The sequence below is a fragment of the Canis lupus genome, chromosome 26 (genome assembly GCF_048164855.1).
Source record: "Canis lupus baileyi chromosome 26, mCanLup2.hap1, whole genome shotgun sequence".
In the NCBI taxonomy this organism is placed as follows: Eukaryota; Metazoa; Chordata; class Mammalia; order Carnivora; family Canidae; genus Canis; species Canis lupus.
In genome coordinates this window covers 26,448,011-26,461,795 of record NC_132863.1, presented here as the reverse complement: position 1 = coordinate 26,461,795, position 13,785 = coordinate 26,448,011, and the positions used below count along the sequence as shown (strand labels likewise).

The window sequence follows — 13,785 nt, the reverse complement described above, 5'->3', positions numbered from 1 at the left end:
CCTATTGTATGCTGGTCATACAATGAAACATATGTAAATACAATTTACAGATGTAAATACAATTTAGTTCTTAAAAGAAGATATTTTTATCCTAATTTTATAGGTAAAGAAATAGGTTCAGCAGTGACTTTTTAAGGGTAATCTCTGTGCCCAGTTTGGGGCTCAAACTCACAACCCTGAGATCAAGAGTTGTATACTCTACCTACTGAGCCACCCAAGTGCCCTTGGAAGTGACTTTTAAAAAAAATATAGATAGGTAACATTATGTACTGCTTACTATGCATGAGACAGTGTTCTAAGAACTTACAACAACAATTGATAACAATTCCATGAGGTAGGCATATTCTTTTTCTTCTCACTTTATATAGGAGGAAACTGAGGCACAGAGAGATTAAATTAGCCTAAGATTACACAGCTGGTGAATTTGGGAATCAGGAATTAAAGGTAGGTAGCCCAGCTCTTAATCATGTTACAAATCAGACTTTCTTTCTTAGAACTCTCCGTTGGGTTTCCCACCACATCAACCATAAAATCCAACTTCCTTTCTCTGCCTTGCAAGGCCATAGTCAAAGCGGTCCTGGCATGATCTGACCTCATCTCCTCTGACTCCCCCGCCCCCCTTGCTCACTCTGCTTCAGTCATACCAACTTCTCTTGGTTCATAGATATGCAGAGCACTTTCCTGACTCAAGGCTTTTGCATCTGCTATTCCTTCGGCCTGGAATGATCATCCTCCAGACCTTTGGGTGGCTCATTCCCTCACTACCTCCAGATCTCTGCTCAAATTTCACTCCCTCAAAGAGACATTCCTATCTAAAACAAACATTCCTTTGACCCTTCTGAAGTGACCTTTCTGAACTTCTACTTAATTTTTCTTCACCGCATTTAGAATTCTCTGAAGTTATGCATTGGTTTGCTTGTTTTTCCATCTCTTCCACCAGAATTTTGGTTTCAGCAGAATTGGTTGTCTTGTCCACTGCTAGATATTGAGTGCTTAGGTGCAGAGCCTGTCAACACGGTAGGCACCCAATATATAGTTGCTGAATAATTAAGTACATAAATGAATGAATATCCACAGTCACCCAATTGGTTAGAGGCACAGGCAGGACACAAGCTGAGTTGTCTGATCCTGGAGGCTAGACTCTCAGCCACTGTCCTGTGTGCTGGACTGGCTCTGAGAGATCCCAGGAGGCTCAGATAGCATCATGAATGTGAAACCACTTTGAAAATTGCTAAGTGCCTGAAAAAAAGCAAAGGATGATTATTATTATTACTCAATTCACTATTTGCTCATCTGTGAAATGGGGATAATAATACTCTGGCCCACCAACTTTAAGAGGATGTTTTGTGGAGTACCAAAGAGATAATGGATGGGGAAACATATAAAACTTAAAGGTTCTTCATGGCAAAAGGTACTATAAGGATTATTTCCATGCCGGTGGCTTCCAAGGCTTCTATCCTCTACCTCAAGTTTGACATTAATATTGCTGACAGGAGTGGGGGAAGTTGGGGGACCTGGGAGGCCTAGGGACTGTGCGTCCCAGTAATTAAATAGGTTGGGACTGAAGCGTTGCCAGCGGCAGCATCTGGTTGCAATTATCAGAAGGGACTGAAGTGATTAGTCACCTTTATAGTGAAAGCCAGGTCCGTCCCCTGGGCTCTTCCCTGGAGAGGGCCTTCTCAGCTAGCTCAGAGTCCCCTTTCCCTGCTCCCATGCCATTTCTGGAGTTCCCTGATCCCCCAAAAATAGCCTCTGTGCCCCTACTCTGAGACTCTTCTGTGTCCCCGAAGTCCCAGTCCTTTGGATGAGACCTTGACTGAAAGCCAAGAATACCAGAATCAGGGACGCCTGGGTGGCTCAGCGGTTGAGCACATCTGCCTTCAGCTCAGGGCATGATCCTGGAATTTGGGATCAAGTCCCATATTGGGCTCCCTGCATGGAGCCTGCTTCTCCCTCTGCTGATGTCTCTGCCTCTCTCTGTGTCTCTCATGAATAGATAAATAAAATAAAAATCTTTTTTAAAATAATAAAATAAAATATCTAAATTCTCTCTCTCTAAAAAAAAAAAAAAAAAAAAAAGGAATACCAGCATCACCTCCACCACCCTTTTACTTCTTGTATTTCTAAAGGCCAAGTTAGAATTCTTAGGCATAAAATGTGTCAAAGCAGGAATTAAGCTTAAAAAGTGACCTTTCTGAACTTCTGTTTCTTCATCTGCAAAATGGGGATATCAGGAGCACTTTCATCATATGATTATTGTGAAGATCAATAGGGTAAAAATACAGTGGACTGCGAAAACTGGAGTTTAGTTTATTTGACTACCTGCTCAATAAATAGTAGCTATTATGAATATTTGTCAGGTGAGAGGTTACTCACCTTTTATGATTCAGTTAATTGAATCCCTACAAACACCCTATGATGTAAGTATTTCTTGTGATCCTTGTTCCAAGTTTCAGAGAGGTGTAGAGGCTTCCAAAAATCACACAATGCACTAAAGCATCTAGCAGAACCAGGATTCCAAACCAGTCTGCTCGTCTCCAGGGGTCTTCACTCTTTATCAAACCACGTGCAGGGACATCTTCGTTGTTTGATTCATTCATCCCTTCATTTGCTCACTAAATCAAGCTTACAAAGTGCCAGATAAGTGCCGAGACAGAATCCTTCCCTGTAGGGAACTCAGAGTCCAGCAGGGAAGTCATGTTACGTCTATAAGTAACTATATCTTGAAGTTGAAAATTATGGCTTTTGTATATAAGTGTCTCTTAGAGGTTTACTCATCCATATCTCTACACACACTGAGAATCTGCTAGATGCTGGACTCTGTGCCCAGTGCTGGGAATAAGTGAAAGATGAATATGTACCGATTAGTCATAATCTGATGGAGGATATAGAAATCTAAATCAATTATCACAGTCATAGCGATTAAATTATGATTTTAAAAAATGGGAAAAAGTACATACACAGAGTAGAAGAAATGAACTGTATTTGAGAAAGGGGACAGAGGCAGAACTTGGTAAACTCTAAGCTGCCCAAGTGGGAAGGAGCACAGAAAATGTGTGATGTCAATTTAGGAGTGTATATTTTGGGCAGCCCGGGTGGCTCAGCGGTTTAGCGCCGCCTTCAGCTTGGGGGGAGGGGGGTGATCCTGGAGTCCCTGGATCAAGTCCCACATCAGGCTCCCTGCATGGAGCCTGCTTCTCCCTTTGCCTCTCTCTCTGTCTCTGTCTCTGTCTCTCATGAATAAATAAATAAAATCTTAAAAAAAAAGTGCATGTTTTCTAGTGGATGAGAGAAGGCTTCGTGGAGGAGAGGGCACATGAGCTGGTGCTTTTTCTTTTCTTTTAAGATTTTATTTATTTATTTGACACAGAGAGAGAAAGAGTACAAACAGAGGAGCAGCAAGGAGAGGGAGTGGGAGAAGCAGATCCCCTGCTGAGCACGGAGGCCTATGTGGGGCTCCATCCCAGGACCCCGGGATCATGACCTGAGCCAAAGGCAGAAACTTAACCAACTGAGCCACCCGGGGCCCCTTGAGCTGGCACTTTTCAATAAGTAGGTTTTAGAGAGGGAGAGCTTTAGAACAGAGAGATCTTGGAGGCTTAGAAGCCAATTATGGTAGTAAGTGGTGAGGAAGATCGAGATAGTGAGGGACTGAGAGGAAGGAAGAGTGTCAGAGACAACTGCTTCAGTGTGGACAAGTCAAAGGGAGGCCAAGTGTTGTGAATCTGGGCAACTGGGAGGGATAGTAATGAATTCAGCTCTTCCTTAAAGCTGCCCCAAAGAGTGCCTGATGGTGCCTTGGTCCTTTGAGATGGAGAGATGGAACTCTACGGGGTATTCTGACCCAGGAGCACCACATGAAGTTTGAAATGGCCAAGTTATGCTGCTGTGTTCTGAAGATCAGCAAGGATTTGGGAGCATCACCATGAAAGGGTTGGCCAGTTACCTCGACACCCCAACCTGGTTTCATCTTTCATTCATCAAACCCTTACTGAGCTTCTACTCTGTGCCAAGTAATGCGGGAAACCCATCTGGTGACCTTAAAATGAGAACAGATCTCCATTAGGCAGGCCCAAAGAATCTCAGACTAAGAAGGAAGCTTTCCTGATTGCTATCCCTACACTGCCTCTTACAGCGTGACAAGTGTTATAGCGACAGATACAAGAAGGGGTAGTTGGCTCTGTCTGGGATCAGGGAAGGCTTCCCAGAGGAGGTGAATTTTCAGCTGAAGCTCTCAGGATGAGGGCTCCTCCAGCTGTGAGAGTTGATATTTCAGGTGAAGGGGATAGCTTTCCCTCATGAGTCCGGCTGAAATTCAGACTTCCAGAGCTACCAGAAAAACATCATGTGGGAAATCATTTTCCCAGCCTCCTGCAGGGGCCGCTGCTGCCCCAGGCTGAAGCTGCCACCTCTGGACTCAGCCAGTCCTTTCCCACAAAACTCAGGAGTCTGTCTCTGCTGGGGTGGTAGGGAGGTACACCCTGGACCTGCTTCCATTGAAAGAGTGGGCTTAGGGGTGGCAGTGCCCCCTGAAGCCTGAACAAATCATCTGAGCTCGGTCAATGGGACTTAGGGGGAGGGATGTAGTGGGTACAGATATTTTTCTGTCTCTGGGTCACCACAAGTTTATTAAAATAAAAGCCACCGTGGGTAAATGCTGCCATCTGTGCCGCCACCCCCCAACAACAAATCAGGCCCCAGACTAGACGCAGGGGTTGAAACTGCTTTAAAACACCCCAAGGACTTAACTGAAAACCCACACTCCCCAGGCTTCTGGGGCTTAAGATCTTGAGCTCATTCCTCAGTATCTCTCCTCAGGAAGGTGGGGTGGGCTGGCCCTTGAGGTGGAGGTGAAGACTCCTGAGTCTGCTCCACGGACTGAGAGGGCCCCCTAAGCCTAGAGCCCTGCTGCGAGGCTCTGTGCCAAGAGCCCCCGTGAGCCGTGGCCTCGAAAGGGCAGCGGTGATTTTTTTCACATAAATATATCGCACTTAAATGAGTTTAGACAGCATGACATCAGAGAGTAATTAAATTGGTTTGGGTTGGAATTCCGTTTCCAATTCCTGAGTTCAGGTTTGTAAAAGATTTTTCTGAGCACCTGCAGGCGTGTGTGTGTGTATGTGTGTGTGCGCGTGTGTGAAGTATTTTCACTGGAAAGGATTCAAAACTTAAAAAAAAAAAAAAAAAAAAAAAAACTGGAGCACACAGGCAGCATTACGCCATTCTTCCTTCTTGGAAAAATCCCTCAGCCTTATACAAGCCTCCTTGAAGCCCTCAGTCAGTTGTGCAGGAGAAAGGGGGCGGTCGGCTTTCTCCTTTCAAGAACGAGTTATTTTCAGCTGCTGACTGGAGACGGTGCACGTCTGGATACGAGAGCATTTCCACTATGGGACTGGATACAAACACACACCCGGCAGACTTAAAGAGTCTCAGACTGAGGAGAAAGCCTTTCCTTCTGCCGCTCCCGCTGCTGCCGCTGCTTTTGGGGGTCCACTCCGTTCATGGTTTTTCCTGCCAAACCAGAGGCACCTTCGCTGCTGCCGCCCTTCTCTTTGGTGTCATTCAGCGGCTGGCCAGAGGATGAGACTCCCCAAACTCCTCACTTTTTTGCTTTGGCACCTGGCTTGGCTGGACCTGGAATTCATCTGCACTGTGTTGGGTGCCCCTGACTTGGGCCAGAGACCCCAGGGGGCCAGGCCGGGATTGGCCAAAGCGGAAGCCAAGGAGAGGCCCCCTCTGGCCCGGAGCGTCTTTAGACCAGGGGGTCACAGCTATGGTGGGGGGGCCGCCAATGCCAGGGCCAAGGGGGGCACCGGGCAGACGGGAGGCCTGACACAGCCCAAGAAGGATGAACCTAAAAAGCTGCCCCCCAGACCGGGCAGCCCTGAACCCAAGCCAGGACACCCTACCCAGACCAGGCAGGCGGCACCGCGGACGGTGACCCCCAAAGGACAGCTTCCTGGGGGTAAGGCACCTCCAAAGGCAGGATCTGTCCCCGGCCCCTTCCTGCTGAAGAAGGCCAGGGAGACTGGGCCCCCTCCAGAGCCCAAGGAGCCGTTCCGCCAGCCCCCCATCACGCCCCACGAGTACATGCTCTCGCTGTACAGGACGCTGTCCGATGCTGACAGAAAGGGAGGCAACAGCAGCGTGAAGTTGGAGGCTGGCCTGGCCAACACCATCACCAGCTTTATTGACAAAGGGCAAGGTGAGGGGGTGGGGCGGCAGGGGCGCGGCTCCGAGGGAGGGGCACCTGCATGTGTGGAGGGGCCTTCCAGAGCCCTGATGCCGCTGCACGGCTGCACCAGCGGGAGACAGTGTGTGCATCGGCCCAGGGTGGTATCAGGGACGTACCTCCCACATCCCGGCTCCCAGGCTCCCAGGCTGCCGGCCATTGCAGAGCCAACTCCTGCAAGGTGCAGAAGGGGTAGCCGAAGCCCAGACAGGAGACGGGGCCTGCCAGTTGGCGGCAGATTTGGGGACCACACTTTTAAGTCTCTTACCAGGCCATGCTGTGTTCCTAGGTGGGTTGGCAAGACTTTCCAGGCTCTGGAGGTTTGGAGGTTTTCTAAGATGTCAGAGAAATTAATCTCTAGAGAGCTGTGGTTCTGCAAATTTGCCTTCAGGCTACAGGGGGCAGAGGAGGCAGGATAGGTGAAGACACTAAATGGGGCATCTTGGAATCACGGTGGAGTGCGGGGTGGGTTGCGGGGTGGGGGTGTGGCAGACTTAGGGTCTAATTCACAGTGTGACCTTGAGAGAGTCCCTTTCCCTTTGGGGTCTTGGTTTCCCTATTTGCACAACTATAGGGGGGTTGGATTGGGTAATTTCTGAGAGTCCTTCAAATATGAATGCTTTATGTTCTATCCTAAATGCAGATCATTTTTTTCATCAACCTGGGAGGATATCTGTTCCCCTCTCTTCTCCCTATGCTCACCTAGTGTTACTGTTCTGGCTTTCCCCTCTCTGCTTTGCTGTGTGATCTCAGTAAGTCCCTTGCCCTCTCAGGGCCTCAGTTTCTCTGTAAGTGTGAAGAGGGAGATGGATACTTATTGCTAGGATTGCTTGTAGGTCTTATGCTCTGGTTCTGGGAGTCTTGGGATTTTGGCTGGCAGGGTGGGGGAGGGGTCAGAGATGGGGAGAGGCTCCTCATTAGAGCTAGCCTGTGGGGGAATGACAGGGTGGGAGGAAGCAGAAGGCAGCAGGTCTGGCTGGGTTGGGGGAGGTGGCCTGGCTGCCTGCCCAGCCAGGGAAAGCTGTGACCCCTTGGGGGCTCATAAAATAAGTCCTTGTGCCCCCCAGCTCTAAGGGAGCTTGCAGAGGGGGAGATGGGGAGTTTAAAGGCCTAATTAGTCACCTTCTAGAGCAATGTATGAATGCTTCCCAATGGCAAATTGGTATTTAGGAAGGAGGGCATGCTGATTCGGACACACTACAGAGTTTCTCACACACATACAGCCTTATATTTATGCATACATGCTGAATCACACACACATGTACACACGTGAACACACACCTTCTTACATGTATACACAGAATCATCTTACATATACACACATATACGTACATATCCTTCAAATATTCACACAAGTGCAATCATACACACGTCACTCACTATACTTAACCTTTCATATTCACATGTAAGCCCAATCATACATACACACATGCACACACACGCACAAACTGTCATTCACACACACACTTATACACCCAGCAGGGTAAGCCCTGTACACAACAAACTCATTAGACGAGGAAGCCAGGGAAATTGAATTATAGCTTTACCTTGAACTATCTGTGTTAACTTACACAAGTCACTTCCCCTCTCCATGCCTCACTTGTAAAACAAGAACACCAAGATCTTCCTTGAGGTATAGTGGGAGCAGCTCAGGACTGGGTATAAAAAGCTCTAGACTAGAGTTTCAACTCTGCTTTTTTTCCTAGCTGGGTGATCTTGGGCAAGTCACCAAACTTCTCTGAGCCTCAGGTTGCTCCTCCGGAAAAATAGAGCTAATTATAATACCCACCCCACCTATCTCTCCAAGGAGATATCATATAAGATAACAGATGGGGAGGGATAGCTAGAGGCAGTTTTAAGGCTGATGCATCTCTGACATGCATTGTCATTGACAAAACACCTGGAATTGTTCAAATCACCACACCACATCTACGGATAAACAACTCTACTTGGTCTGCTGTTTAGGAAGGCTCCCCTATGTTGAAAAAGGCTCTCAGTGGTTTGGGTCTTGGCCTCTGTCAGAGTAGGGGAGAGGTTAAAGAAAGCTGTCTCCAGAGGGGAGAGAGCTATGGCCCTCCCCTGAGGGGACTGGCTGTCTTGGTGAGGTTGCAGGGAATGACTTCTGGGTGTTTTCTCTAGATGACCGAGGTCCTGTGGTCAGAAAGCAGAGGTACGTGTTTGACATTAGTGCCCTGGAGAAGGATGGGCTGCTAGGGGCCGAGCTGCGGATCTTGCGGAAGAAGCCCTCGGACACGGCCAAGCCAGTGGCCCCCAGCATCGGGCGGGCTGCCCAGCTGAAGCTGTCCAGCTGCCCCAGCGGCCGGCAGCCGGCAGCCCTGCTGGATGTGCGCTCCGTGCCAGGCCTGGACGGATCTGGCTGGGAGGTGTTCGACATCTGGAAGCTCTTCCGAAACTTTAAGAACTCGGCCCAGCTGTGCCTGGAGCTGGAGGCCTGGGAACGGGGCCGGGCCGTGGACCTCCGTGGCCTGGGTTTTGACCGGGCTGCCAGGCAGGTCCACGAGAAGGCCCTGTTCCTGGTATTTGGCCGCACCAAGAAACGGGACCTGTTCTTTAATGAGATTAAGGCCCGATCAGGTCAAGATGATAAGACTGTGTATGAGTACCTGTTCAGCCAGCGGCGAAAAAGGCGGGCCCCACTGGCCACGCGCCAGGGCAAACGGCCCAGCAAGAACCCCAAGGCCCGCTGCAGTCGGAAGGCACTGCATGTCAACTTCAAAGACATGGGTTGGGATGACTGGATCATTGCACCCCTTGAATACGAGGCCTTCCACTGTGAGGGGCTATGTGAGTTCCCCTTGCGCTCCCACCTGGAGCCCACAAACCACGCAGTCATCCAGACCCTGATGAACTCCATGGACCCTGAGTCCACACCACCAACCTGCTGTGTGCCCACACGACTGAGTCCCATCAGCATCCTCTTCATTGACTCCGCCAACAACGTGGTCTATAAGCAATATGAGGACATGGTTGTGGAGTCTTGTGGCTGCAGGTAGCAGCACTGGCCCTCCATCTTCCTGGGGGGCACATCCCAGGATGCCGGTCACAAGAGCCCTACCCTACACTCCCAGGAGCAAAGAGGTTGGGAAGCAGCAGCCAAAAGCACCTACACAGCCTGTGTGGAAGGAGGGGTTCCAACAGCCTTGCTCTTAATTTCTGAGTGGGACTGGGTTTGAGGTTCCTTTCTATCCACAAGTCCCCTTGTCTGAGGATTTCTGCCCTTCTGCTGCCCTGATCCAGGAAGACAGACTTGAATGGGACTAAGACCCAGGAGACCTTGCTTTCCAAAGAGACTCAGCCCTCAACCTCTCCTTACCTGGGGCTTTCTTGGCTTCTGGACTCTCCGGGGAGGGCTCCTCTTGGAAGAGCCACAGGTGCCACCCTCTCCTTGAATCACCGTTGTGCCTGGCAATTTCCTGCCCCTGGGCAGATGTGATGCTGATTGGGCGGGGGTGGGCAAGAGGGGGTGAGGGCTTGGGCTGGGGTAAGGAGTATGAGGCTGTTAGACTGTTAGATTAAAATGTACATTGATGAGATAAAAAGCAAAACTGTTACTAAAACTGTGGCAAATTTCTTGTTTACTCCAGGAGACCCAGTGACCCCTCAAAGAATGAGGGACCCAGGGAAGGGAGGTGGGTTGCCTGCAGGAAAACGGGACAGAGAGTACAGGCTGAGCAGGGCCAACGTTACCTCTAACCCCATTCCCTTCCTTCCAAAGGCCTGTTGGTCTGGAGCTACATCTGCTCTTCTGGGGCCTGGCAACAGACTTAGGTTTTCTTCTTGACATTCCTGAGTCAAACTGTTGCCTCCAAAATGGATCCCTACATGGGAGGGAAATTGGGGATTTCATTTCCTCTAAAATCATTCCCACTTCATCTACCTATCTGTGCCCCACCTCCCTGCCTACTCACAGAGTCAAATGGCCACCATTTAGAGGGCTCTCTACCTTTTAGTGGGGAACCTGGGCTGGCAGGGATCTGCTCCTCTCCTGTTGGGGCATCTTCCTTTTGCCACTGATCAGTGTTCCTTGTGTGATCTTGTCTGTGGCCCTGTTACCCTTCAGTTTGGCACCTTTACCACTCCTCTCCCAGCTCATCCATCACCTCCTAACCATCACCCCGGCTCCAGAAACAGAGTATAAGTCCCTCCTCTTTACATTATATATTATACAAATACGTAACTATATATTAGATAAGTAACTTCCCCACTAACCTTAGACAGACAAATGCCAGACATATCCTGACAATGTTTCCTGCTTGGGGTTTGGCCCAGAGTAAATGCCCACTTCCCTTTATCCACTAGACTCCTTAGCGGGGGCATGAGGCATGAATGCTCGGGAGGGGAACGAAGCCCTCTGGTAGAGAAATGTGGGCACCTAAGTTTTTGTTCTAAGGACTCAGGATGAAGAGAGGGAGGACCAGGAGAAGGCAGTCTAGGCCTCTGCTTCCCACCCAGGGGGCCTCAACATTTTCCCCACCTCTCTCCAGCTGGGTCTCTGATTCCCAGGGCTCCTAGCCAAAGCTGTTTCAACAGTAGGGATTCCTGCCCAGCTATGGGCAGATCTTGTGTCCCTTCCCTCTCGGCCTGAAACCTGGGTTGTCAGAATCTGAAACAAGAACCCAGTGCAGGGGGCAGCCTACCTTTGAGCTGCCTCCCTGGCTTGGAGGCCATTACCTGTCCCTAGGGGCCAGTCTGCACCTGGAGCCTAGCCCTCCCTGGCCAGGCTTCGTTGTGTTTGGCTGGTGGCAGCCCTGCGAGCTCTGGCAGTAAACAAAGGAGCTGCCACAGCAGACAGAGTTCTGGTGTGAGTGAGGAGAGTGAGCCTGGAGGCAGTGCTGGGGAAGCCAACCAGTGGCCTGCGGACACAGGGAGAGCAGTGTAGAAGCAGGGTGGCTGGAAACTCAAAGGTAGAGAGGCAGAGGATGAAGGGGTTACAGGTGGGGCTGGCTTCTACACCCACTGATTTTCTGGGCTATGTGTCCTTACTTTCTTGGAAAGTCTGACAGACTGGAGTGGCACCCTGCCTGAGCCCTGTCAGAGGGCTTCCTGTCATCTCAGCCCCTGTGCTCTTCCTGCTGAAGGCCTGGGCACCAAATTGACTGTTGTGGTCTGGCTTGGTACCTAGGAGCTTTGTCTCCTACCTCAACCTGCCCTAGAACTTGCTTTCACAAAAGAGCCACTCAGACTGTGTGCCCTCCCCCTTTCCTCCCCAGACTATAGGGATCCAATCAGGTCCCTGTGGGAAACAGCTCTTCTATCCTAACCATTCAGATCAGCTGCCTCCTTGGACAACGATCTCTACCAGGCATCCATCTCCAGTCTCAATCAGAATAAGCTGTAGACTTGTACAGGATACTTGAATGCAACAGGGCAGGAAACTTGTATCATTCTTTGAGATTCACAAACAGGCTCCCAGCTGAGGTTCACAAACACGCTCACCACTCTAAAGTACTCAAAAGGCAGCCCAGTTTCGAATTTCAGATCTGTCATTTAGAGTTACTTGGGCAAGTAACTTAATTCCATGAACCTTGGTTTCCTCATTTGTAGGGGCGGGGCTGGAGGAGGGGGAAGGAGGGGGGAGGTGTAGACTATATGCCTATTTCATAGGGCTAACTGTGAGGATATGAAAGACACTCAACACAATGGCCAGCATAGTGGTGGCACTCAATAAATATTAGTGGTTATCATTATTGTGTCTCCAACAGCCCTGTGAGGCAGGTAGGGTAAGGACTTCTACTCCTAATTTTATAGATGAGGAAGCTGACACCCAAAGAGGTAATGCAGGCCGCCTGCAAGTCATAGTATACTTTTTTTTTTTTAAGATTTTTAAAAATTTATTCATGAGAGACATAGAGAGAGGCAGAGACAAGGCAGGGGGAGAAGCAGGCTCCATGTAGGGAGCCGGACATGGGACTTGATGCCGAGTCTCTGGGATCACACCCTGGGCTGAAAGCAGATGCTAAACCACTGAGCCACCCAGGCTGCCCAAGTCTTAGTATTCTTTGTACCATTCTTGCTACTCCTCTGGACCTCCAATTCCACTGACTCTGGTCCTGGCAAGTAGTTAAATTACCTTCCTAGGGCTTCCCTTCCTGTTCCTAAGTTTCTCCCTAGGGACACACAATATGTTAGTTTCTGGGGAGAAATAGCTAAGCATACAGGTTAGGCCAGGGAAGATGAGAGGCCCATAGGGGTGGAAAGAGGTGAGATTCCTAGTGCTGTGACATCATCTTTTAGCCCCTTCCACATCCCTATGTCCCAGGACCATATGTAGGAGAATCTGCTTTTCTAAAGTCTGGACACACAACTTGGGGAAACCTCTCAGACTTCACTCTGACTTCACAACTAGTTCTTTTGATCTGTGTCACATGTAAGGAAGCAGAGTAAGGAAGGATTAGTCATACATGCTTGGGAGTCAGGCAGATCTGGATTCCAGTTCTGGTTTTACCACTTTCCAACTGAAACTCTCTAAGCTTTGGTTTCCTTGTCTATGAAAGAGGGATAAGAGTATCAAACTTAATGGACCTGGGATTTTGGAGAGGGGATATTTATTCATTCCATCAACCTTTGATCCATCCATTCATTCATTAATCAATAAATATTTATTGAGGCTTTGGTATGGTCCAGATGCTATGCTGAGTGTTGAGATAATAATAACAATCACAACTGTAAATGTTTATCAAGGGTTTATTATGTGTCAGGTACTGTGCTTAGCACTTTACCTGACTTCTCTTATCTTGCAATGACCGACCACATCCTCAAGTTCCATGCATGAATGAAGGAGAAGATAAAGATCCCAAAGGAAAAAAAAAAAAAAAAAAGATCCCAAAGGATGCTAGGATGATAATATAATAGGCTGAATCAAAAGAGATGAAATAGGATCCCTGGGTGGCGCAGCGGTTTGGCGCCTGACTTTGGCCCAGGGCGCGATCCTGGAGACCCGAGATTGAATCCCACGTCCGGCTCCCGGTGCATGGAGCCTGCTTCTCCCTCTGCCTGTGTCTCTGCCCCTCCCTTTCTCAATCTGTGTGACTATCATAAATAAAAATTAAAAATTAAAAAAAAGAGAGATGAAATAAAATGGAGGGGAGTCCAATTATCCATTAGAATGCATGAAACCCACCATATAAATATGATTTCAGGAATCCCTGGGTGGCTCAGCGGTTCAGCACCTGCCTTCAGCCCAGGGCACGATCCTGGAGTCCCGGGATCGAGTCCCATGTCGGGCTCCCTGCACAGAGCCTGTTTCTCCCTCTGCCTGTGTCTCTGCCTCTCTCCCTCTCTGTGTCTCTCATGAATAAATAAATAAAATATTTTTTAAAATATGATTTCACAACTTCAGATGAGAGAGAGTATTACAGGTAGCTGTGAACTGAATTGAATCAATTGAATATAATGTGGGTGCTTAAATGCAAATATGAAGTATGGACTTCATTAATAGACATGTAGTGTACAAACCCAAGGAAGTTGTGGTTCTGGTCTGTTAGGCAGAACTTGGGAAATGTTGGGATGGACAGAGTAAGGGAGAAGCAAAG

At 48.9% G+C, this 13,785-nt stretch overlaps 1 protein-coding gene across 2 annotated transcripts; it reads left to right on the top strand.

Annotated features, from left to right (window-relative positions):
- Window positions 1–323: 323 nt before the first annotated feature.
- On the top strand, window positions 324–9,695 carry GDF5 (growth differentiation factor 5). 2 transcript variants are annotated; one of them, XR_012018528.1, is made up of 2 exons: window positions 324–444; window positions 8,372–8,503. XR_012018528.1 is itself a non-coding variant. In XM_072800734.1 (2 exons), exons 1-2 carry the CDS (start codon window positions 5,581–5,583, stop codon window positions 9,244–9,246), a joined length of 1,500 nt encoding a protein of 499 aa, XP_072656835.1. In that variant the 5' UTR covers window positions 5,210–5,580; the 3' UTR covers window positions 9,247–9,695. The 2 variants fall into 2 exon arrangements, 1 of the variants encoding a protein (XP_072656835.1); XM_072800734.1 differs by lacking the exon at window positions 324–444 and adding an exon at window positions 5,210–6,205 and having other exon boundaries at window positions 8,372–9,695.
- Window positions 9,696–13,785: the final 4,090 nt, after the last annotated feature.

What these genes read in the sequence shown, in the direction of transcription:
- GDF5 (XM_072800734.1), top strand. Translation starts at nt 5,581, where the DNA reads ATGAGACTCCCCAAACTCCTCACTTTTTTGCTTTGGCACCTGGCTTGG. An exon ending in CTTTATTGACAAAGGGCAAG is followed by an intron (nt 6,206 to 8,371) that starts GTGAGGGGGTGG and finishes TGTTTTCTCTAG; the next exon opens with ATGACCGAGGTCCTGTGGTC.